The 26307-nt window shown below is 51.9% G+C and overlaps 1 protein-coding gene across 1 annotated transcript in view; it reads right to left on the reverse strand.

Moving 5' to 3' along the window:
- ftz-f1 (ftz transcription factor 1) overlaps nucleotides 1–26307 on the reverse strand; it is a 370978-nt gene that overhangs the window by 132054 nt on the left and 212617 nt on the right. Inside the window, exon 2 of the mRNA XM_075691415.1 lies at nucleotides 20320–20631. Coding sequence (XP_075547530.1) covers nucleotides 20320–20631 — 312 coding nt within the window. The remainder of the gene's footprint in view (nucleotides 1–20319; nucleotides 20632–26307) is intronic.

Consider the following 26307-nt stretch of genomic DNA (forward strand, 5'->3'; position numbering starts at 1 on the left):
CACTCTTTTCCCACTGAAGCGACAAAGCAAAAGCAAATTCCACTAACCAAGCATGAACATGCGCTGTCAGAAGCAAACTTACAAATGAAGCGCGTTATGTCGTAACGCTAGGAAACAGATGTGCCTCTAGAAAGTCAAGTGGATAAACCAAAACGTACTAGATCGTTGCTCGATTACATCTCCTTCGTCAATTTTGTGAAACAAAGAATAATAGAGAAGACAGGAACATATTCATTCCTGACGACCGGAGCGGAAGGCCAAAAAAAAAAAAAACAAAACAAAAAAACGTGTAGGGGATCGCTAACAAGACAATCAGGCGCATCGCTACTCCCCCCCGAGCAGCTGCGCGTTCTAGCCAACATGCGGCAGCCGTATTCACTGCGCGGAATCTCTCTCTCTGCTGTGGCCGGAAGCGCAGACAGGTCAACAACAAAGCACGGCGCTTACAGCAACGAGACAGCCAGTGTACTTTGCGAAACGGCACAGGTGCGAGAACCTCGCGAACGAACCTGCTTCGTCGGAGAAGCTGCTCTCGTTCACCTCGTGAGCGGCAGCGCTGCAGCGTGTTTAAAGCTATGCGATGTCTCTGCACGTAAGCAGTGTACAGAGACTGAATATCAGGCAATCACTGCGGTAAACACGAAATCGTCAACTGCCAAACAACGGCGGGTCACCGTCTGACCTTTTGGTTACAAGCGCTCACAGATACAATCCGATGCGTCGTTAAGCTGTCCTACCAAAGTGATGATAGATTGCGTGACGAAACCCGTCTTTTTAGGGCATGTTTGATACAATTCTGGCAGGAGAGAAAGTCGACCACGGCAGGTTGCTTAGAACGCCATGGCAACGACTAATAAAAAAATAATAATAAATTAAAAGAAAAAAGAAAAAGCTCCGAAAGTGAAAATGACCTCTCTTCGATTTCAAGCTGATGCATGCTGGGGGTGCGTGTTGCCTACGGCAAGAGCGGTCGGTGCAGCGAGGAACGCTGCGGAAGCTTCCGGAGTTGTCGGGCTCTCAAGCCTGCGGGGGCAACATCCATCGAAACAGGGGGTATTCTGAGCGCACAGGGCGCGCACGCGACCACACCTGTTGACAAGCCGCTCGCGCAACGCTCCTGGAGATACAGAGGTCGACGGCCCTACTTTAGGCAGGCGCCGGAACGCTGGGAATGCAAAATGAGCTCCGATGCGGCCTGAACAGTGTTTACACAATGCCTAAGTGTTGAATATCGACCGCAGGGCGTGCCGGTTCGCTCTGACACCAAACGAACGCACTGGGAACGTCGACTTGGCAGTGAAGCCAGCCAGAATTTGGGCGCGAGTCTTCCCAGTTCGTATTCAAACGGAATATCAACACAGTCTCGAAATCGTTAGACCACGTATGATTTGTACAACTCCTTCATGCGCTGGGTATATTCTTTTCAGCAACGCTATAAGACTTGCACGATATACAGACAAATACCTATAACAAAATTACCGGTTTCTCCATCGTATTCATTTCTTTACCTTAAGAAGCGCAGAACTTTCTAAAAAGGATAGCTTAACTCTTGGTAATCTTACTAAGGACACGCAGAGCGTGGGCATAACAGGAAACGCCTGTCACGCGGCCATAGACAAACAGAAAACGCACAAAACAGAGTATTTACCGTTGCGGGCCCAAATCTACAGACCAAAGGACGTACTGTTATTACTAGGACCAATTCTTCTCGTCAGTCAATTGCAACTAAACAAAGCGCCTTGTATTTGGCGCTATGCTATCCGAAGACTGGCCTCTTGCAACTTGCTCGAGTAACATAGCACAGTTGGACTTTCGTTAAGTGCGCCAGATGCTCGTAATCTATGTACAACAATCGCCATTTACACGTGGGCTTTGAATGCCGGCTTTCACAGCTGCGGAGTGCCTCCGTAGATAGGTACAGAAAGGGGCGAATGGCGAATTAACGTACCTAGAACACGCAAGATTTCCACAAGAAATAGAGATCGTTTCGTTTTCGGTGTTAAGACACCGATGCAACTCGGTAAGTTTCTGACGAGCATTACGCAAAAGTATGTTCGATTTCACGTTTCCGAGACCTCGAGTAAATCAGCGTCGTCGATGTATCGGCTCTCGCAAATGTCAGCAGTTGTGAATTCAGAGGCGGCCGGTATGGTACAATAACAAATTACGCAGAGGAAACACCACGACGGAAGTCTTACGGAGAAACTGGCTCCCGTCCAGCAGCAAACGAACACGTTTGTACAAAATGCGCAAAGTATAACCGATAGCGTCGCTTATAAATAGATGGCCGCGTGCGATTAAAAGACGCTTCGGACGCCCGCCGGCCACAAAGAGAAAAAGGGAAACACCAAGAAAACTGCTGGCAACATGCGCTGCGAAAAAGACAGAGAGAGAGAGAGAGAGAGAGAGAGAGAGAGAGAGAGAGAGAGAGAGAGAGAGACGGTCGAAAAGCGAAAAGCAAGACCAAAGGCTCGAGTTAACTGGAACTGCGGAGCATAGGGTATTAGACGGCGCATGCGATACTTGACAGTTACACAAAAGACTCGCCGCGAACCCGACGTGCGAAACACGTCTTCAGAAGTCCTGACCAGCGGCGAGTGAATAAACGATTGTGCTCTCGAAGCACGAAAGGGGGATGGGGGCACACGTTTTTAATGCAAAGTGCGCCCGCCGTCACACTGCTACACATTGCCTCATTGTTCACCACCCATGGGCCGAGATGGGCTGCGAGGGAAGCGGGGGGAGGAAGTGGAAAAGTGTGGCGAGGAGGGTAGAGTGGGCGCAATTACACGCGCGCGAAAACGGCGATGCGTTCGGCACCTTCTTCCCAAGGGGGAGGAGTAGACGTAGGGGGAGGGGGGGGGGGGGCCTGCCGCCCTTCGTTACGAGGCAGTGGCAACAGCCCGAGACCACGACGACGACGACGGAACAAAAGGCGAACGCGGAACGCTACAACAATGAGCCAGCGGTCAATGAATTGATCGACTGCCGAAGCGTTTGCGGGAGATATTTATCAGGAACGGAAACAATATCGTAATGACAAAATGCGCGGGTTTACAACGTCGACAGGCCGAAGACTAATGGCACGCGCGAGAATAACCGAACGGCACCGAGGAAACACGTGAGCCTGCAGGGCGGCCGGTGCAGCGTTCGCTTCTTTGCACCACGCTCGTCCCGCGCATTCTCTGCCGATTGTTCTGTCTGCGGGTAGGCCTAGGTTTCGCGATATCAGCTGATCAAAAAGCACATGTCAGTAAATAAACATGTAACGCTTCTTCGCACTGAGCACAGCGCAAAACTTTCCTGTAGTACAGGCTCATTTGTACAAGCCACGGCATGGCCTGTCTATAGCGCTCTTGTGCATGCTGTTGAGGACGAAGGACTTGGGTTTGACACCCGACGTAAACGGTGCAATGCAAAAAGGCTCTCGTGTAGCGCGCTTTGGGTGTACGCTCATAAGTTGTCAAAAAAAAAAAAAAAATTGAAGCACCTAGCTATCGTGTATCTCAACTCCACCAATCAGTCAATTAGGCTCGTTGGCGAAATGAAGCGAGCGAGCCACAGTCGACAACGACAATTGCCAGTGTGCACGATGTGTACAACACTTAAAAAAGAAAAAAAAGTCGGGGAGAGGGGGGAAGGGGTGCGAATGTTACAACCCAACAGTACTCGATTTTTCTCAGCGAAAGGGAAGTGGCACAGATAGGATAGTATAATAGATAGATAGCATCATGTTTCGTTTTCAAACATACTCAAAAGTCACTAGGTTGAGTAAGTGGTTCATTTAGAAAGCAATGTAGTCATGGCTTGTCGAAAACCTACTAGCTAGCTCCGACAAGACCTTGTCCAAATCACACGACGTGTCGAAGAGTTAAACGCGGGAACCTCAAAGCCACGTTTCGTATATGCTTCATTTCTGGTTTATACCACAACCTAACTGTAGTACGGATTTCTGGTATGCAGTTTCTGCTTTTCCAGAGGTGGGGAATTCCAAAAGGCGTTCCTACAGATACACGTGTGTTGTGTATTTAGGGCGCGGTATTTCACCCGTATAGCCAATACTAAATATATGGCCCTACACTTCCTAGTTCTTTTCGTGATCTGTTCCTCTTACAACAACGGGCCTTGAGTCTTTTAGGGCTGGCCAGCACTACCACATAGACAACGCCTGCGCCGCGTTTTACCAATATCTGTCTTGGGAGTAGCAATGCCAGGCCGGTCGTTAAGCTAACCAGATATGATTAAACATTTCTCTCTCTCCCATACGAGCATAGGCGGAAAACCCAAGATTTTTATCTTAACTCACGATCAGCGCGGTCACTGAGCGAGCGGCATTTTTTTTTTTTTTTCCCGACGTGAAAAGCATCAAGGGGCAAGCAGAAAGCGTTCACTATGACACAAAACTTTTCCAGCGCGGTTGAGCCATCGAATCGAAAGCCAGCCAGGGAAGTCCCGTTTTCGCCCGCTCTCGAGATCGGCCTCACCGGCGAGCAACAACAGCGCTCTCTCGCCCTGTGACGTAATCTGCTCCACGCGTCCGCCTGTTCCTCCGCCATCCAGGAGAGAGGGGGCGAGTGGCTACATCAGCAGCAGCGGCAGGTTCGTTCCAGTCTCCTGCACTTGACGGTCGGACGGCACATTATTTCCACACTTGGCCCACTTCGGCGCCGGCCTGCCCCACTCGCCGCCGCTGCCTACCCGCTGAGCGCCGCGCAGCGCCGACCGGATAGCACGAACGACGGCGCCTCGCCGCCACTGCTGGCGGCAGCGCTCCAGCGAGAGCTGGGGGAGGGGGGGCAGAAGGCGCTTTCCAGCGCTCCTCTCTCTCTCGGCGGTTCCCGTCGACGCAACGCCGCCGGAGCTCACGTAACACCGCTGCGCCACGTAACTTTCGCCCCCCTTTCGGGAAGCGGGCAGCGCGCAGTTTCCTCGTCTTCGCCCGCCGCTACGAAAGAGAAGTCGCTCAGGAAGGCGGACCTCCGGCGTTCTCGGAAAGACAGCTTTTTGTTTTTTGCTTCTTGACTTTTGTAGCTGCGCTTCGCGCGGGCCCGGCGTTCGTGAGGCCACGGAGAGCCTCGTGGCGTACTCCGGCGTCTGCCGCTGCATCTAAGAGCTTCTGTAATCGCGAGAATCTAAAGCGCTAACCGTTCCGAATGGAAGAGCCGTGTCTGTGACGGGGCGTTAAAGGTTTCTACGAGCCACTCGTGGGCTCATTTCGGAAAATCATGCGGGCCTGTAGAGTTCGATACAACGCATATTGCAGCAGAGGCTGATAACCTCGTCCAGCACTCCAGGGGGAGGCGCGATGTTGTGCTCTTTTCAAAGGTTGCACATCAAGCGGGAAATGTACTACAGAGGGCGATGCGAGCTTGCGAGGCATACATCGAAGTCTGCCAGCTATTTGCTGCCGTGGCCACGAAATTATTTGCAGTAGACGGCCGCAGATTACCGGCAACAACCAAGGAACAGCACGATTGAAACGATGGAAAGCAGTACGAAAAACAAAGCTCCGTCAGCCGACCATCTTGTCCCACAACCACACTCACCCAATTTAAGTGTATACAAATATAACAACCCTTCAACTGCCTCGCCCTGTGGAAGAGAGCTTGCGGAGTTCGGCAAGCCGGCAGCGCACAAGTTGCGTGGGTTGGGAAAGGAGGAAAAGGCGACTTAACTGTCTTGAACCCGAGGGCGCCGCACGCAAGACCGGCGGAGCGAATTGCGCGTTCCCATTCATCACGACGTAAGCTTGAGGCTAGGTAAGCCAGGACGGCGTACATATGCATAGGCCCTATTGACAAATCAAGACAACGCACCGCGGGGGGGGGGGGGGGGGGCGAAGAAAAACAGTAAAGCAGGCTCAGGGGTACAAAAGGAACGCCAGTGATCGCCCCAGAGAGTCGCGCGCATACCCACAGTGGGCCGCAATCGCCGCGCACATACACGCATGCGCACGCGGTGGAGACGCTGCACGCGCGCGAGCGCCTATGGTGCGCGCCGTACAAACGCACGCTCCCGACAGCGACTGCGCGCAATCTAAGCGGGCCATCGGGGAGCGCACGCGCTTCGCAGTCGCAACATCGCCTCATCCGGCCTTCGCCGCCGCCGAATCCCAATGCTGGTCGCCGCCTCCGGTGGGCCGCTCGGCAACCGAGCAAAGCGCGCGCATTTGCCACAGCATATCGCCCGCCGAACGTTCCCCGCGACGCAAGGGCAGCATGAACGAGGGGCAATAGATGTCGCGAAATTTAGGAAAATTAAGATGTTGCTCTTCACTCATGTACGTGTCAGAAGGTCGATGGACCCGGACATGTTTCACTTAACATACCGGTAATCTTTCTTTTTTTTTAATTAAACATTATAAATTAAAAATGTAAGCGCACATTCGCGTTTCTATGTTTGCCAGTGCGTGCCTGTGCTGGCGTGATTAGATCCTGAAAGTCGAGTTTCTGGGTCACAGACATGCGTTGCTGGCGGATATAGAGCGACGGAACGTCGCATTCTTGAGTAATTACGTGTCCATACGGGCACGTGATTGATGTATACGTTTCCTTATTTTCGTGTGTCATGCGTTGCTATATATTTCGTACACTTCCGAAAATAAGCGCAGTGTAAGTCAGCGCCATGTGTGTGTCGACTTCTCGTATCGTCCTCGTCGATTCGCACTACTATTCGTTCACTATGAATCAGAATAAGCTAGCCCACCACCAAGCCTTAACGCGTAAGAGATAACTCATAATCCTGTTTCCCTGCGCATTTCAATTTACGCGGTTGTGAGCTTAGGGGCAGTTCTAAGCATACACCTTTCAGACAACATTATGGATTGCCAAAATGCGATCGACCTTTCCTGCTATAGTCATCAAAACATTCGCGACTCCTTTACATTTTCTCAAAGTTGAGAAAAAAGCACAGAATACGAAAGAAGAAATCGAGTCGGGCTGGCCCTTAACCTCTGCTCTCCGTGACACGCTCACTGCCGAGACAATCGCAGCCGTGCAGCAGACGGCGTCGCTTCTCCCGCATTGCGTGGCTGAGCAGGCGGAGGGAGAAGCCGGTGCTATGAATTATGAAAAGGGATGCAATCGCCCCGGCTTTGGAACCGGACGGAAGCGTCGGCAAATGGGCCTACAATGCACGCTCAATTGCATCGGGTCCGGTTCGAACGTATCGGCCACCGAGCGTTGCGAGGGCGTACGCCGCGAGACCCGATAAGCATCGCTTAGAAGCTCGAGGGGCCACAGGGGGAATCCAGTACTTCATCAATGTTCGCTGATGGTTCGCGAATATAAGATAGGCGAGAGATAAGGAGCGAGAAGCGGGACCCGGAAAACGGAACGCGCAGAATGCGCCTCGCGACGCAATCTGTCGCATACGCTTTGCCTTTTGAACTTTCACTGATATCGGCCACTGGGCGCGCTCTGCTAGATCTGTGCCATATTCAAGAAAACTTCTAACGTATAAGAATTGCGCGAAAGGACAGAGATGTTGGACAGCTACAACAGCCGGCCAATGGTCAACAGCACTTACAAATGCAAAGCTTTCTACATTCAGTCCCTGCTCCGCGGCATTTGTCCCCCTCATAACTCGCGACTAGTCGCAGACAATACACACGAATAACCCGAAACTTTAGTTTTTTCGTTCAGCCGTATACGAAAATGAACGCTTTCCACGATATGTCTTGCTGACACATTCGATCCGATCGATGATTTCGTTTACGGTTTTCATGTTACTACTTACAGTTTACACATCTTATACTTGGTGAACGTATGGCCATAAACCTTACATATCTTAAATGACGGGTCCTGACGAACCGTTCCTGATCGGGCCACCACTGACGCTATTTGCCAGCACTAATAGTGCTAATCGCATTGTACAATAGCTTGCCAGTATCACTAAGGCTGTTGCGATAATTACTTGGTGTTCCTAAATGTGCAAGCGTACTTCTTTAACGCTCATCTTAAAGGTGAACCGCAACAAAATCATGGGCCACGTAAAAAGCATATAGTTTCAGATACAGCGGGGATATAAAACTGCTTCAGTGCAAAACCAAAAAGGGGGCACACACAGCGCGTCCGTGGAATCGTAAATAACCGAAAGGCGAAAAATCAGGTGCGCAGGCTATAATGAGACGGACAGGTGCCGTTTACTACGCCACCGCTAAAATGCATAAAAAGAAGCAAACAGGCGGCATGTATCATTCAAACTCCAAACATAACGAGCGCTAAGCAGGCACTGCAAGGGCTTTGATACACGTTGACGTTGGGAATAGTAGGAGTTGTGCTTCGAAAGCTTCCAAATAAGGCAGTGTAATACCTGACGGTGAGAAGAAAATTTACTGAAATAACAGTGGTGCCTCCAGGTTTATGTTCGGTTGCGGAGATGTGATAAAACTCAACCAACTGCAATGAGGGCTTCGGCATGAGGAGGAACTGCGTTAAGGATCGGATGCGTACTTCCTGTTCACACATTTGAGTCATGCGGACTGGGCAGCAAGGGTTAGCGCTGTCGCGCCTATATAGAGGTGCTTCTCAATGCTTAAGCAGGCGTGCAGCCAAAGGCGACCGTCCTCCTGCACTTGTGAACTGCGAGTTGCCTCGAATTATCAACGAAATATCGCTTCGATGACAAATATTGTCGCGCCGAAATGCTGGAAGACGGAGGCCGCCCGTCGAACAGCGGCCGCGCCGACGCGAACCAGGCGCGCCCCAAGAGTTGACATTTCACTTGCAAGGGACGCGGCGATTAATGAACGCGCGCCGCCAGGCGGAATGGGGGCCGCCGGCAGCCGCCGACGGAGCAGCGGACGCCCGCACAACACGGCGGCGAAGTCGGTCGGGCCGAGCAATCCGGGCCACGAAACGGGACCAGCGCCAAGGGACCCGCTACCCAAGTTCAAGAGTGGAGAGCAGCCGCATTCACCGTCGGTCCCAACGCGCGGGGCACGGCGACACGGCCACGGCGTCTCGGCCGGCGTAGAAAAAAGGCCGCTGCCGCCCGGTGTGCGTGCGTAGCCCTGCACTCGGGCAGCAACAACACGCCGCGCGAGAAAGCCGGCCGGAGGTGGAGAAAGGAGCGTCGCCGGAAGGAAGTGCGCTCTCCCTTTCCCGCTGCACTGCGCGGGCCAGCAGCGAAACGGCGCAAGTAACGGGACCGCGCTCCCGTCCCTGTGGGTCGGGTCCGAGAATAGGAGAATGGGATTGGGTGATTTAGAAAAAAAGTAATAATAATAATAATAATAATAATAATAATAAAAGGCACGCACCGCGCTCTGATTAGCGAGTAAACGTCTCTCCGTTACGGTGCAGCGACACGTGAGTGGCCTGTAATAGTGTATCAACACACGAGTACATCTGATACTGTAACTGCTTTAGCGTTGACTGGGGGGCCCGACGGTGACCAGCTGTGGGCAGCAGTCGCGAGAGACGAGGCCGGACAAGCAAGCTCTGCACGACAGCTTGCTCAATGCTGTTACTATCTGCTGCCGAGTCCGCACAGAGACAACTGCAGCAAGATCAGGGAAGGCCGAGAGAAAGACTCCTTCACGGGAACGAGAGAGAAGCAGCTGGGGGAGCACAACAAATGGCGCAACCAATTTGGGAAACTACACGCTTCAGGTCGTCGAAACCATACGAACATCCACGCACACGCGCGCGCACTGGAGTCCGTCGAGTCTGTCGCCTGCTGTCCAGCTTATCGTTGTCACCTACAATCATCGAGCGAAAGTGATCTCGACGTAATACAACTGCGACCGAACAAAACACCCGTACGACAGTGACGACTGCGCCCCGCGTGAAGAAAGCTGCGACGGATATCCTGAACTACGAAGTGCTTAAAATGTTAAAGGAACACGTGACCATACAAAAGGGATAGTCAGGCTGATCGCAAGGAGGTGCCCTTAGTCGGGAAGCGTACCTGCTGTCGTCTTTAGCGAGATGATGGCGGGCGCGTAGAGAGTGACGGCGCTCGTGCTGCTGCTCGCGTTGAGGGCACGAGGGGCAGCAGCTGGGCCCGCGACGCGCTTCCTCCCGTGTCTGGTCTCTAGACCCCTTTCGCGGTGCACTTTGCTCTGCTGGAATGAGACGGCACTGTCGGCGGCGCGCCGCGCGTCAGCTTAGCGAAAGCGCACGAATACGAAACCGCTTCTACCCTGCTTCTGTGCGATCAGCTGTCGCAAATGTATCTGGGAGTTTCGATGAGGCACTGCGCTCCATTCGTGCTGCCAAATGAGGAACGGTAGAGGCACGGCGTGTGCAGTGGTTCGCTGCAAAAACAGCGACTGTCATATTAAGGAATGGAGTGAATCTGCGTGACCAATTCCACGGACTGCTGCTGCATAAAGCGGGAGACACATGGTGCGATTTTCCGTGCGATCTGTCGTACGGCGCGTCCTGTGCGGCTTGCCGCATGCGGCGATTCGGGGCACATGACACGAATGACCGAGCGGCGGGTAGCTCCGCCCAGAACCGGCGCCCAGAACCGGCGCCCCTGCGTGGAAGTTCGGAATGCTGCATAACTTCGAACAGAAAGTGAAAGCAAACGTATTTGCAGAGCTCTCTTGTTTGAAACAAACGATGACAATGTAAACACTTCTATGCGAGCACTGTAGACGTGTTTCCGCAAGGCCGCATTAGCAGTAACGGCTCCGTTCACAGTCGCCGATGGCTAGGAGCCGGCAGGCATAGCTCGCTCGGCCATCGAATCCGACACCAGTGGCACTTGTGACACGATCGCTTGCAGCTCGTATAACGAAGTGCCCATGTTAGTCGGCCCAACGCGTACACAGTTAGTCACGCTTAAATTGTAGCACATTTGATTTCATTGGCGCCGACGGAAGCGAACGAACATGCCAGGCGAGCTTGCGATCGCTAGGAGACGGTGTAGGCCTAGCTCGCCGGCCGTCTATCCGAGGCCGAGACATTTATGTTTCTTTCAAGTGAAAATACGGTTAGTTTTCTCGGTGCCGTTAGTAGCGATGAGTAAACACGCCAGTCAGGCGAGCCGCTTCGTATAGATGATTGCGTCTGAGCTGACCGCGTCCGATTAGAAATCACGCCAACGATTTACTATTTCGCACAACGTTTTATAACACGCACTCTTTCGAGGCCACTTTATTCTATAAGTTATTTCGTGTCAGAAACAAACTGTTGCTGATTTATGTGCCGCCGTCAGCGGCGAAAGAGGCCCGCGTTTCAACCAGGGAGGAAAAAAAAAAAAAAAAACAGACATGATCGGAGCGGCGAGGCGCTCGCTCGCCGGCCCTGCCTCGCCGGGTCTACCACGTGGCCGTGACGTTCGCGCTACCGGCGCTGTCATTGGCTGCGGTCGTCCGAACGATGCGGCAGTCGCACGACAATATTCTGCAAGTTGGTCGCATGCGCGGCGTGCGATTCGGCGCCGCGTGCGGCGGATTTGGTTGAGAACCTGTTGAGTGCGGCTGCCGATACGAATGGTCGTACGACCGATCGCACCCAAAATCGCACCATGTGTCTCGCGCTTAAGGACTGCCTGTGTTGCTGGCCACCCTTCGCGATGCACGGCTTTCCTCGAGGATAAAAAAAATCACTCTTCTGCCAGCGCTGTATCGCTAATCTCCAAAGAAAGGATTTCAACTCCAGAACGTTGGGTCGTTACACAGTGGGAGTAGCACCGCTTCCTGGCAAAGTATACTCTAGCACTTTATCTACACACAACCACCGCAACTCACACGAAAACTTACGCCCTCTATGTCGCCCACGTGTTAAGAATAACTGAATGGGCTCACTACAAATCAATGCGCCGAAGCATGGGTGACGGCGACTACACCGACTACACACGAATATTCGAAGCTGAACGTTTCGTAGCAGTCCAGAGTGACTAGTGACGCGATAATACGTATTTGCTACAGGCTACTGCAAAAGGCATATCTCCGTTCCAAGCCTTGTGTGCAGCAAAAACAAATCTATCACAACTGAGCACACCCGCGACTTACAGGCAGAAAATAAAACATCAGATAGTGACCGCACCGAGGAACTTTACAGAGTCAGAAACATGACAAGCGTCAGCTTCAAAGTGATTTCCAAATAAAGAACGAAGAGCAAAACACACTGATCCTGATTTAACTCATGAGCCGAAAGACTGGACAACTTGGCATACATTTCTAGCTTCACTTTTAGTAGAAGTACCGTATACGCTCCTCGCGCTGTTGGATAAGGCGTAATGAGCACGGAAAGTGTCTACGTCCTCTGAAGCTCTGACCAAAGCTTTGCGTCGTCCACCCAATCACCGTCTACGATATCCGCCGAAACAGCTTTGCTGAGCCACACTGGTCGTCATGCACATCCATTGTAAACACGAAGGCAAGCAATGGACGCCTCACCACGTGATCAAACATGGCGGCGCCCGCGAGATCTCCGTGAAAACGTCAATATGCTACGCGCCGCATGCCGCTCAGAACTCGCTACGGCTATGAAAGCGCGACCAAGACATGTCATTCGGCTTTGTCTAAGGATCCTCTGACGTAAATGAATTCTCTTTGGACACAATAACGAAATCAGTCAAACTGTGACAGCAAGGAGCTTCTAGAGCATCCGGCAGGCCAACGTCTTCAAAACTGCAGCGTCACAATTTTTTTATACGAAGCTTCAACCAGCGCCTTCCAGCAAAACTCATGCATAGTGCAACTAATGCGATAATTACATAAATATAGATAAAATTCGGGAGCCATAGTTTGGACCGAGCTACTTCATTTGGCGCCGAGGGGGGGGGGGGGGGGGTATTTTTTTGCTCTTCGTCGTTGGGTCCGACACCACGTTGAACACCGCTAAGCGAGAAATCCGATATGGAATTAGCCATTATATAGTTATAACAGCCCTACTTGCTTTTACAAAACGGTTAAGACACTGGTTCGTTTCTAAGCCCTGCGAGATACAGTCGAAGTCAAACCGTCATTGCGCTCCAGACAAGTTGCATACGCGAGACGCAGATTAATATGTGCGCAACTAGATGAGGGCACGAGCGAGAACAGGCGCAAAGGTAACGAGCCTGGTTACGGTAGTGGTCAAGCCATGCACCCTAAATAACCTCATCGGCGGCGGCCTTTGTTGACAGGCAGAGACGCGCGATCATGCGTCACCATCACAGGACCCCAAAAATCAAAAGTTATAGAGCCGCAGTGATCGCAAAGCACCCAAAAGCAGTGCCCCTCTTAGCGAGGACTTGGCCTGTGGAGGGCGCTATAAACTATTTAATCCAGTGGTCGAACAGGAAGAATGCCTTCAGCGAGCCAAACTTTAGGTTTAAACGATTAAGAAGACAGACGACACTGAGGCTCTGGGGGCAAAGTAAGCTACGCTTCTTGTTCGACCAATGGTACACCGTCGAGCTACGCAAAAGTCAGTGAACACAACAATGCATCCACCGCAAGGAACAGATAAATTTGTAACGAACCGGGTAAAAATCTGAGCATCGGGAAAGTGGAACTAGCGCTGGCGACGCCGTATTCAGCTTCTTTTTTCGTCACATATATTACGTTCTTAACATCGCTTGTCCGCGGCGCCATACTGGGAGCTGCCAATACATGCGTTACGGCCACAGCACACAAGTTACATGTTCATGCGTCAAATTTCGCGCGCCTTTTCTATCCGCTCGACGCTCATTACCGATAACCAGAGTGTGAACCAATCAAGGCACCAAAGGAGTGGCGTCACGACAACGCGGTTGTTACCACCGGCTCGGTTTTCAAAGAGTGCAAGGAGCACAAATACATGGCTGACTGTAGAACTTATGCGTGACCTTTAATATTCGTATACCAAACACTGCTGCCAGGTATGTACGTCTCCAGCCCCCCTTCCCGTAAACAGTCGAGCGCAACGTTAACGCTGGCGAATGCACTTGGTCCACATTGCTTCGTTCGCGAGAAGATCCATCGGCGCGACGTGGCGCAGGCGAGCCTCCCTCATCGAAGGCAGCCGACGTCAAAGCGGGCCCTCGCGTTGTGTGGCCGCCGGCAAACCGCCGTCTCCGGCTCGACACACCCGCCGGTGAGTGACAGGCCGCGAGTTTTCTGCGGTCCCAAGGGCCGCGCGCCTCGGGTGCGCGCGTGCGCGCCCGCGACGCAGCTGGCTCGGTCAGCGCATCGGAGAGAGAAGGGGCGAAAGAAGAGAACCTGTTTCTCGGCGCGGCGGTTACGCAAGCGCGGACACAGCGCAGCAGCTCGCCGCTGCTTCCAGGCCGAACGGAAACGCGCGCACGGGAACAAAACGAACGAGCGTGTGTGTCCGCGCGCGAGAACACAAGGGGAGCGGAACCGCACAGGCTTCGGAGACCGGGCGACGCGGTGAGAGGAAACGTGCAAGACGGTCAGAGAGAACGATCTCAAAACGACACGCTGCATGGAGCAGCGCTGCGAGGACCACCTAACCAAGTTGGCCGCAAACGCGCCCCTTCGGCGAACGCAAATTCTGCAGCCTAAATCGCCCCTAAGTGTGCGCTACTCCCCAAAGTAGCAAGCTGGCGCACTCGTCCAGCATCGATGGCAAAACGGAGCCATACGCCTGCCTCCAGTGGCGGGAAATTTCCCCACCGCGATCTTTCGGGGCTAGACACACGGAACACATTTGTTTTTCCCCATTTCCACATGGACACGCCGTCGCCCTTGGCTAAGCGTCGCGTCTTAAAAAAACGAGCCGGAAATAAGTCCCATGTGCTCGCCGCGAAAGCCGACGCACTGCGACATTCATACTTGTGGCGCCACACGTCTGTAAGCGGTCAATATTTGGATAGCATTATCGGCGGAATTTGTGTACCACTATACTACGATTCCCTGGTAGGGATAGTTTCGCTGGCCGGCAACGGCCCGATAGTTTTGTTCCCTTGCGAACGAGGTCACCCAACAGCCCAAGTTGCCGGGTAATGATCGACCGTGTGGCTCATCCAACTGGACGCGCCCAGCACTGCTATAGGATGAGCGCCCGGCGCCAGTTTAAGAGCCCGGCGTATACCTTCCAATTATCAATCAGTACATGTACCGATCGGCAAATCACTTCGTGTCAGAATCCATAGGTCCGCTTTGAGGATGAGAGAAGATCAATGCTTCGGAGCTGCAAGAAAGGGAGAGATAACTTTAAAAGGACGATCAAGAATGACCTCGGAAGCTTCCCGAGCAGAACACGATATCTTCAATGTCTATCTTCGTGGCGGCGCGACCCGAGCGCCGCCAAGGCATCTCCACCATCAGCGAGGACGCAAAGCTAGAAGCGACAATTCGATCCCGCGGCCCACGCTTGTTTGAGGGCCAAACTAGGGCGAGTCCCACGAGAAAGGCGACAGCTCGACCTGGTGCCGCACCGCTTAGAACGCGCTCGCCGAGAAGCCGACCGACAACGGTGCTTGTGTTTCTGGCGCAACTCGACGTGCGACAACAGACACAGCGGACAGAAACGGTTTGGGCGCACTCAATAAGAATGAGTCGCAATGCTGCGCGATGCGCAGAACCAAAGTTCTGGGTTCTCTCGTATGCATACGGCTGATTATATATATATATATATATAGCGTACGCTTATTTTGTTGGATAATTTCTACAGTGTACATAATACCACGCATGCGAAGAAAGGGCGACGAGTACGATGACGGTGATTTCACCAGGGTTCCTGATATCGTATGCGATAGACTTCGGCGTAAGCTTCAACAATGGACATCCTTTTATCACTGTGGAATAATATGGCACGGCACTGCTTTTCTATATATAGGCACTCTATACGGCGCAATAAACGGTTCCAAACGGGAATACCGGGACCCGATGGTAGAATTTTCCGATCTATACGCTGAAATAAAATTCACTGTAAATACCTTTCTTCGTACCTTTTCCTTCTCTTTAAACGCATTCCATTCTCCACTTACATTAAGCTGCACATACCCTTTTGGCAGAGATCCTGTCTATCAAAAGAAACAAAAAAATGCATGAAAAATGACGTTTTTCAGGAGCGCCATGTGTTCGACCTGCGTGTCGCATTTTGGCAACAACTGATGAAGTGGCGAGCTATGAAGCGTCAATGAAGACTTTTCCCAAACGAGGCCAATAAGCCATTCCAAAAGGCACCTCGAATGAAAAAGCAAAAATTTTAGAGCTAGAACGAGGCTAGGATACTCAAAACACTCAACGCTAAGGGGGAATTTCAATGGTTATTGCATTCTAACTGTATCAGCGCAAAGATACACACAAACAAAGCGCTCGTCCTTGTCTGCCGGCCACTTCGCTTTAAGCTATATCATATACAGAGGTTACTGTTGTCTGTTTGCTCGCTCTCTGACTGTATGTAGCTTCTGCATTTGCATGGAGCAGTGGAAAGAGATGCTTAACGGCGCCGTGCCAGTAAATACCACATTGCGGGCGGAATGCGAAACCCGCCGTTTTATACATTGCCATGGGCAAGGGTCATGCAGTGTGGACCGGCAAGCACTATCGTCACGTGTCACACATGGTTACGTGCTTTTTTTTTTTTTACTCTCCTCCTTGTCCAAGGCTAAAAGATAACGTCGTTTAATTATTCGACCACAGCCGCCAAATGCGCAACAGCAGCACGACGGGTTGCAAGGTTGGACATGCGAACAAGGGGGCACGCGCTATAGCATATCGTAGAGCTATAGGCTAAGACTAAGCCCATATCATACCACAGTCTTGCCATTTTTGCGGTGCATTATTTATTGCGGCGCAGGAGAAAGCTCCTGGGCAAAATAAGCCAACAAACAGTTTCTTTACATAATCGGATACAATTTAAGTCTGCAGTGAAGCCCCGCCCACACCCTCATAACCGTCGGCCACTGTTCCTCCGGCCGCGAAGCTGCAAATAGTTCGGACTTCAAACTTTCCCTCTCACCTAAATAATACTGTAACCACAAAAATAAAATTATAGGCGCGTAATTTTATACGTTTTCCCTCGCCTGATATAGTGGAATGGCGAAAGCCTAATTCTTTATTGAACTGAAATAAAACGCTCGCTTCGCTGCAACTATTTACTGTCAGGTTTCACTACAGTTGGCATTGAAGTTTCATGAGTAAAACGGACTCAGCAACGAAATAACTGTACCGCGGACTTTCGAAGAGATAAATTCTCAGACTGTATACACTTTGTCCATGTCTGTTGCACACCTCATCGCTTCCGTCGCTGAAGACTTCAACAGCGGACGCTCCGGAAGTATCAAGTACGACGCCATTTTGAAAACGCCGCATGAGTTATGAATTCCTTTGCTTCTGTGATTGGCTAGCGGAGTAAGACAACCCCGCGCGGTCCGTGTGCCTTGGCTGCCAACTGCTGTTTTTATAAGTTGTACCCTATACTATAATGTACCCATAAAAACGGTCATTACTTGTGCAACTTTAGAGCCAATGACACCCACAAGAAGCGCATCAGAACACACACGGAGGGGTGCAATCATTACAGAGTTTCGGGAAGGGACGCAAGGCGCAACCCAAGCGTCGAGAGGCGCAAACTACGTGGCGGGTCCTGCGTATACGGCCCGCTGTTTACCATGGCGCTCGGCGGCTTGCGTCCCCTGATCTAAAGCTCTCCATTAAAGTCAGCGAAACATTTGGAATTGGATGATGAAAACCAACTGACAATATTGAAGCTTGGTAGTATAGGTCATCCATTCACTTTCAAGGGGACCACATCCTATCATCGGCGAGAAGCAGGGGGTGCATAGATTATACAAAGCGGGCCAGTAAAAAAATTACGATGCCAGAAAAGTGAACGAGTGAGGGGGTTCCTAGTCCCTTTTAAAGCAGGACAGGCGTTTTAGGAACTTTTGAGCGCTAGGTGGCGACACGGGGCCCTGCGCGAGGCGGCGGCAGCGACGCTAATATGAGCGCGCGATAAAAGTGCTTTCGTGTTTTCTTTGTTTTTTCGTGCACTGCCACTTGCTTGTGTTTTTGCTTACATAATCGCGTCTGACGGGGGAAGCATTTCGCCATCGAAATATTACCATACCTTCAAAAAGGGGAGGGGGAAACCCGGAATAATAAAAGAAAAATCTGTCGGAGAATTAGCTCCAAGGAGCGCAAGATATAATCGAAAGAATTAAGAAAAGTAATCTATAGCCTCCAGACCTTTCCAAACTAATCGCTTAAAAGCTTTGGTCGCTGGCGCAGCAAAGTTCGCGCTTGGAAGGCAGCTCATGAAAACGAGAGAGTGAACACTTTCCTCTGTCTCCGCCAGAATCTGTCCCTCGCGTAGTACACGCGTGAAATATTTGCCCCAGCAGCGTTGCACACAATACCACCATTTTGGCATCATAGTACTCGGCTCAGCAAATGCTGTCCTGTGTCTCACTCGCGCGTCACCCTGTTACGCGCGACGAAAACCGACACCTCACGGAGGGCAGCGTAACGGAAAATTTAACCTCTCCAAATACAATCGCGTGCGTATACAGCACACTCTGCAATGATTCTCGCATGAGGAGCGCCGAACTCTAAGCGGTTGACAATTTTGACGATAACGTAACAATGCAGCGCCTTGAAAACGATAGCCCTTCCCCGCACCAATTACAACCACGCTGGAATCGCTTCTCAAGCTCGCACCAAACCTCATGCAGTCCACGTTCGCCGCAACTGCCAGCGTCGCACGGACCGCGCGGCGTGAACCGAATTCGCCGGCGGCGCCTAACAAGCGACGTGGGGCACGCACGGACCGCGCCAGGAGCAGCGGCGAATGAATGCGGGACGCACAAGACGCCGCGGGTCGGCCGATAAGGCGCCGTCCTCCGCGAGCACGTGGCCCCGGCGGGGGAGCCTGCTGCCACCTAGCACCTGCCCGTTGACTATCTAAAAAGGCGGCGCGCGTGGCTGAGGTGAAGTCAGCAGCGCGAGTCACTGCGAACTGATGCCAATGCGAACGATTTCCTTACCGCAGGAGCCGCGCCACACACATACAAAAAAGCAAGATCCTTTTTTTTTTTTTACTTCTTAAACTCCGGCTCAAGCAGTGACTCAGAATTCAACGTTTCGACAATTCAGTTAACTACATACACTTGAATCTTAATCTTGCCTCGAAAAAAAAAAAGGAAACATCGATACGAGATTACGTCCCTAAGTGGCCACCAAATGTAGGTCATCCCTGTCTCAACTAATCGCCGATCGACAAAAATCCACGATATTCTCCCCTCGACTCATTGTACTGCCGGCCAGTTTAGATACGATTTTAGACTGAGGTCGTCCTGTACCACACTGCCGCTTTCGCCAAAGGAAGGTCAGACGCAGCGGAGGAGTGGCACAATGTGTGAAAGAGCCTTTCGCGAACACTGGACGACTAACAAACGGTCGCTGTAAGCTCCGCATTCGTGCTTCTATATCGAATTGGACTTCAGCCACTGCCATCGCTACAAGGCACTCGGGGAACCGCATCCGGCACCGCCCGACACTTGCGGCCCCCGGGTCCGTAGCAAAAACACGGAGTAAAAAAGCAGTTGCGTGGCCCTCGCCGTGCCGCCCGGAAGTGGGTCAAGGGAGGGACGAAAAGAGGCCACGTCCGCGCTTAGGTCGCGCCAAGAGGGCTCTGGGCCCGAGCCCTAGCCAGTACGAGTGAAAGGGAGCGATCGATGGGTGCCAACGAGGGAAAGCGGAACACTGCGCGCCAGCGCCCTCTGGGTCTCCGCGCCGCCAGGTTTGAATAGCGGCGACCGCACACATGCGTCTGCAAGGTGTGCAGCCGACGAAGCAGAGACGAGCTACGCGCGATCATGAGCGCTGCAATTCGTGACAGGCAACACTTCGTCTTGGATTCGGAATGGAAAAGGAGGGGTTATCGCAAGGAACGACGAGAGAATTGGTACGGTGGGGGAGGGATCGTAAGTCGGAATTGCTGTGTTCTCCGGAAAAAGACCTCCGGCAAAGCGTACCTAACTGATGAGGCAGCGCTGACATGTGTACATCACAGAAATAGTACTCTAGACAGACCTACAATTTTCTAGCGCGAAGAATGCGCTAATAAACGCGCGCAAAAAAAAAAAAAAGAGCGTTTCGCAACTGTCAAACAGGTTGTTCCCTCGCTACGCCATTCCGACCATTGCCGGTTAGTGAGGCACATTCGCTGCTGGACCCACCTTCGTGATCTGCTAGTCGCACACATCCCCCATGAGGACGGCAGGTGCGCTGAGTAAGCCTGTCTCGCGCGAAACTGGTTTCCTCCGGCGTGGGCCCCGCCGTCATGCGACGGTACGCCGCCAGCGCAAAGCACTCACACACACAGCGAATCTTAGCCGGTCGTGGCGCGCACACGCACGGCCGCTCCGGGCGACCATGAGCAACGCGCTACGGCGGCAGATTCGCGGCAAGAGTTGCGGACTCACCTTCGAGTTTCATGCCGACGTCGAGGCACTTCTGGAAGCGACAGAAGGGGCATCGCTTGCGCTGTGACTTGTCGATGTGGCAGCTGCGGTCAGCCACGCACGTGTAGACCTTTTTGTTCTGCACAGTGCGTTTGAAGAAACCCTTGCACGATTCGCATGTGAGCAGGCCGTAGTGGTAGCCGGACACTTTGTCGCCGCACACGGGGCACAGTTCCTCGATGCCCTCCTTGGTGTCGGGAGCGTCCGGGTAGCCATCGGCAGCTCCGTGCTGCGGCGGCTGGGGCGGCGGGCCCGAGGAGCTCAGCACGGCGCCTGGAGGAGAGTAGAAGAACGGAGAGCCGTCCATGAACGGGGACATCATCTTGGAGGCGGTTGAGTCGCGAGCGCGCGAAAATAATCCAAAGCGGTAGGCGTCCAGCGGTGGTGGGGTCGCGCCCGCAAATCCCGGACGCGGACACAACTTTCGGAAACTGGCGCGCACGGGACGATCTCGCCGCACCGCGGGTCAGCCACCCGGCAGGAGGCGCATGGCAGCCGAAGACGCCAACACGCGCACACAATCGTCACGCCGGCGGTGGCAGGAGACCGAACACGCGCGTGGGGGGTATCTGCCTGCTTCGGACGACTCGAGCACGAGTGGCAAAACGCCGGCGCACTTGACGCAGTAGTTCTCCGTCGAAGGAGGGGGGGGGGGGGTGCACGCCACCACCGGGGGCACACAAAGTTGCGAGCGCGCACGGGCGGGACGACGAGCAACGCACAGCCGGTCGGGCCGCGGCGGCAAACGATAGTGAATGCCGCGCAGCAGTCAACAAGTAGCACGCGGCGAGAGGAAGGCAGCGGAGAACCACGGCGACCGGAAAGCGAGGGAAAGAAAAGAAAACCACACACACGCACGGGAGGAGGGGGCGAATGAAAGGAAAAAGAAAAGCGGCCGAGGCGGCGTAGGAGAAAAGAAAAAGAACACAAGAGAAACAAGAAGAGATAAAAAAAAGGAGCGCGGTGACCTACTAAGCGGCAGCCAATGGGCGGCCGCGGCGCGCGGGAGAGGGTGCGAGAGAGGAGGCTCGCCGCGCGCGCGCCGAGGAGGAGAGCAGCAGCCCCGCGAGTCTGGGCCACTGGGACGCGGAAGTGGAGCAAGGTCGCGCGCGGAAAAAACTTTCACTGGCGGCGGCAGCGGCGCGCTTCCGATCGCCACAGGAGGGGTCGTCTCCCCACCGCAGCGGCGGCTGCCACTTTCACCGCCTTGGGCTTGTTTGTTTGGGTGCGCGGCAGCCCAATGTCCGAATGCGGCTCTCTTTTCTCCGAGATCTCTTCAGGAAGCGTCTGCCTCGCATGCACCCGCACCGCCAGTATGGCGCCGGAAACAACGCACTTCTGCCAGCTGCGTGAGCGCATTTCGATGGACGAGCTCCAAAGGCGGCCCATCTGCGGCGACGTCCTACTGCAAGGTCGACTAGCCACCGCGCACTGTCAATCGCAAAATTTATCAACGCAAGCATCCCTCTTAAACGCTACGCTTCTTTTCGCGGCAGATGGCCACGCGCCGCGTTCGGATGGAAGAAAAGCCGTCATGCTACGTTTATTGTGGCAGCCGTGCCTTCCTCAAAACCAAGTGCTTCCTCTCACTCGACAAACACAGCACAGTCTGTGGTTCGGCGCAGAAACCGGCCCGCGCAGCTACAGGCGGAAAGTAAGGCTTTGTTTAAACATGCACGCCGTCTATCTGGAAAGCATCACTTCACACATCTCCAAGCACATCTATACATGCTCCAAAAATGATCCCAGCTCTAGGTCTGAGTCTATAAAACTGCGAGCAGACTGAATACGCCCAGCTCAACCGCTGTTATTTGGCCATGACGACGTGCTTGTTAGTTCCTTAACACTTCGACTCTCATTGCCGCACAATCGACATCGCGACAACGGCCCTTAGCACCAGTAACATTTGGCTGCCGTTTTTTTTTTCTCTCTCTCTCTTTTAAACAGCTCAGACGCAACCGAAATTATGTAAACGTTGGCAAAATCTTTTGAGGCTTTTACGTCCAACGTAAAAGAGAAATGTACTACATGGATAGAAAGTCTTGCGCTCTGTTCCTTGTCAACATGAAAATTTCGACAAACAAAGCAGGTTCATTTCTTCTTGCCTGCCAAGTGCCAATGAAAAAAATAAAAATAAAATGCAAGATCATATTGCGCGTGATGCCTTAAATCGACCTGCCCAGGTCGGTTAGTTGCTGCTACGTGATATGGCGGGCATCTCAATCTAGGGGATGGACCAGGAATCGGACAGTTCTACAAAACAGGAAAAAAAAATGTAAAGATATAGAGAATATATTAAAGGGCTATTAATAGTATATTACAGTATTAACGAAGGAGCTTGATGCTCTATGTTACTGCGAATGCTAAAAATATATTAAAGACGCTAATATAATATTGTTACTTATTAACGATGAGAATACAAAATGAATAAAGTTAGCATGGCAATGTGTTTACATAACTTGTGATGATTAAATAGGGCACTACGTACGTTCCTGTTCCAAAAACTTAGCACCGACGTCCCCCCACCCCACCCGTCTGCCTCGGAACAGGGTTCACAAAAAGTAGCGGTCGTCTGTTTGCTAACGCGAAGCGATGTGAATGAACATATTACACACGTATATATCATGCGTGCCATGTACGTTCTGTCAACGCTTAAAAATATGAAAGTGTCACGTAGTTCGACAGACCCAAGGTAATGTTGTTTGCCATCACTTGGAGCACGTCACACTATTTTTTTGCATCTCTTCTAATTACACAATTAGTTGCTATTACTTATTCAACTTCTCAAATATCATATTCAGACGAAAGGTGTCAATGACAAAATTGGAGACCGCCCTCAAAAATTCCCGACCTAGGTTTCTGTTGGTCAATCCGTGCAACATAAATTTTTTTTTACAAGCCTGAAAGAAAGCTCGCGAAACAAGAAAAAAGTGCCGCCGCGATGAGTCGCGCTCCAAGCGACGGCAAACATCGCCTATATATATATATATATATATATATATATATATATATATATATATATATATATATATATATGATACGTTTGACATGAGACGTAAGGGATGCGCTACGAATAATAGGTAATCTATTATGATCCACGCTGAATGATAACAAAAAATGCTAAGCGTACGGACTACATGCATTGTCGTATATACAGCGGCCTTGCAAGATGATGATCAAGAAGGACGGTCACGCGGCGCCCGCTTGCGAGCCCTCACAGAGCACGTTCAGCGCAAAAAGAATATGCGGCAATTCAAACGATCGATTAGACACAAACCAGCTACGGGTGTTGGAATTCTAATCGAACATTTTCAGGTTATACACACGAACTCCGCGTAGCACACACGAATGAAGATAACCGCATTCCAATTTTGCAGCTAACATTTAGGACATTAGTGACAGGTCATGCGCAGGAAAATTGTTCATTACAAGCGAAGCGCATAAGGGGGAAAAAAAACGACCAAAAATTAAGCGGGCGTTACACGGTTTAAGTCGTCTACGGCAGCACGACGATCCTCTGTCATGTAGAGCGGGTTTTTCCTCCTAAATGGTCAGATTTTTTTTTTTTCCTGTTTTCAGGTGTGAGTCGACGCAATACGAATCACACGAGAAACTAATATTTTCCCTTCGTGGTGCTAACGCATCACTCATGCCGGAACTGCAAGAAGTGAGTTACAAATTACTCTTGTAAATGAGAGAACTGAGAGAGCAGAGTCAGCGAAGGTATACAGCTTTCCGAGAAGCTAAAGAGAGGCGTATGAACTATCGTCGTATTCCACACGCAATGACACGCGGCAAAAATTACCATTGCCGAGGGTCGCGCCCTGCGAGTGTCCAATCGTTCAATGACCGTCACCTATGGCGGTCAGGCTGCGTACGCAGCTGCGCTCCAAGGCGGAGACGCTACGAGCTTGGCGGCATGCAGAGTCGGGTGCGTTCACCAGAGTGCCTCGACAGGCGTGGGAAAATTCCTTTGCGTTTAGGAAGTCTCCCCTTCGTCGGAGACGAAGTTCGTATTCTTCTAGCTGTGCACTTACTAGTACCGACCTTGCTGGCGGCAAACAGGGCCGGGTGCGTTCACCAGAGTGGCGTGAGAACGTTTTGCGTTTAGGAAGCTTCTTCGTCCGAGACGAATGTCTCCTTCTATCTCTAAATTGTTAGCACCCACCTTGCCACTTCACTGCACGACAGGGCCGAGAGCGCGTAACTTCCCGCAGCTTTTGTATGTATACCGTAAATAACCAATGTTTATGCCTCTTCTCCTGGCTGTTCTCTCTCTCTCTCTCTCCCCTAAGCTGTCCACATTTTATCAAGCATCAAGCATATTTATCAGGGTCAGGCGGTTGTCTACTGTTTCCTTTCAGGTTCAATTAACTTCAACAACAGGCTGCGGTAGAGTCAATTATGTGGCCAGTTATTGTAGCAGTCGGTCAGGAATTGCCACTGCAGTGTCGTAACAGTGGCACAGTTATTTAGGAGCGCAAGTATTGCGCAGATTCGCATACCGTGTAGGGCCTGCTTTACGTGAAGAGGCAAGGCGGGGGGGGGGGGGGGGGGGGGAGGGGGGGCTTCGTGTCTGCGCACTTGTACACTTTAGGTTCAATGCACAGCTAGCAACCAACGCAGACGACCCGCAGCACGCATCAGAAAGGTTGTGCTTCGTTAAATCTCGCGGTAGCACCGACACTGTTATAATCAATAGGAACAATATAAACTCAACTTCAATGCCAGACATCATGTATATAAATGACGCAACATATCACCTGGAGCCGCAGTTATACATCGTTGGCTGCTTCACCTGAGGCCTCGTTCCAGCATCATTTGAGACAAATTACTATTATTTATGGCATTGCCATTTACTTGGAGCAGACAGATGGCGCCTACATATACTGCATCACAACACCGTGACGTGATAAAGTCATGCACACCGCAGGGCCATCATCTACTAGGTGCCAAACAGCGGGTCCACCGCCTATGCGTGGTACCCGTCCGTGTCAAGCGCAGAGCCACGCTCGACACAGGCCTCGATACACGAGAACGCCTGGGGTAAGTATAAGCAAGCAAGCGTAGCGCAGACGCGGAGAGCATGCAGGAAGGAAGGCACAAGCGGAACCTTCGAGGCGGCCTCCGTCGAGAAGGCCGGCCGTCGACGAAAGTGAGCGAAAGAGGCCAAACCGAAGCAACCCGGCGAGAAAGGGTGTATAAAAGAGAATAGAATAAACGCCAATGACACACACACACACACACACACACACACACACACACACACACACACACACACACACACACACACACACACACACACACACACACACACACATCAAGCAGCGATCATACGGACGACCTCCCTCCATACAAGGTGCTTTATCTTCATTCGCCCGGTTGGTTTTTTAATTTTCCGTTACCCTGACTTCTCTCTCGAGCACGCTTCAGCGCAGAAGGTCCTCTCCTCCCAGATTGGCAACGTTCGCCTCCACTTGAACACGGCGTCGCACCTTGGTGGGCTCAGCCATGTGTATCGCCTGGTGTCAGGCCCGAAAGCTCACCGGAACAAAATATCACGTAGGAACTCATACTTAACCTGTAATGTCCAAACACAGTTCCACATGAAGGAAATTTGAGACAAACTGTTTACATTTATTTCTGGTCATGGAAAAAAAAAATTATGGGGTTTTACGTGCCAAAACCACTTTCTGATTATGAGGCACGCCGTAGTGGAGGACTCCGGAAGTTTCGACCACCTGGGGTTCTTTAACGTGCACCTAAATCTAAGTACACGGGTGTTTTCGCATTTCGCCCCCATCGAAATGCGGCCGCCGTGGCCGGGATTCGATCCCGCGACCTCGTGCTCAGCAGCCCAACACCATAGCCACTGAGCAACCACGGCGGGTTTCTGGTCATGGAGAGTACATTAGCAGAAATAACGAAACAATAATTTTTTTTCAGTTA

This window comes from Dermacentor variabilis, chromosome 1, assembly GCF_050947875.1.
Source record: "Dermacentor variabilis isolate Ectoservices chromosome 1, ASM5094787v1, whole genome shotgun sequence".
In the NCBI taxonomy this organism is placed as follows: Eukaryota; Metazoa; Arthropoda; class Arachnida; order Ixodida; family Ixodidae; genus Dermacentor; species Dermacentor variabilis.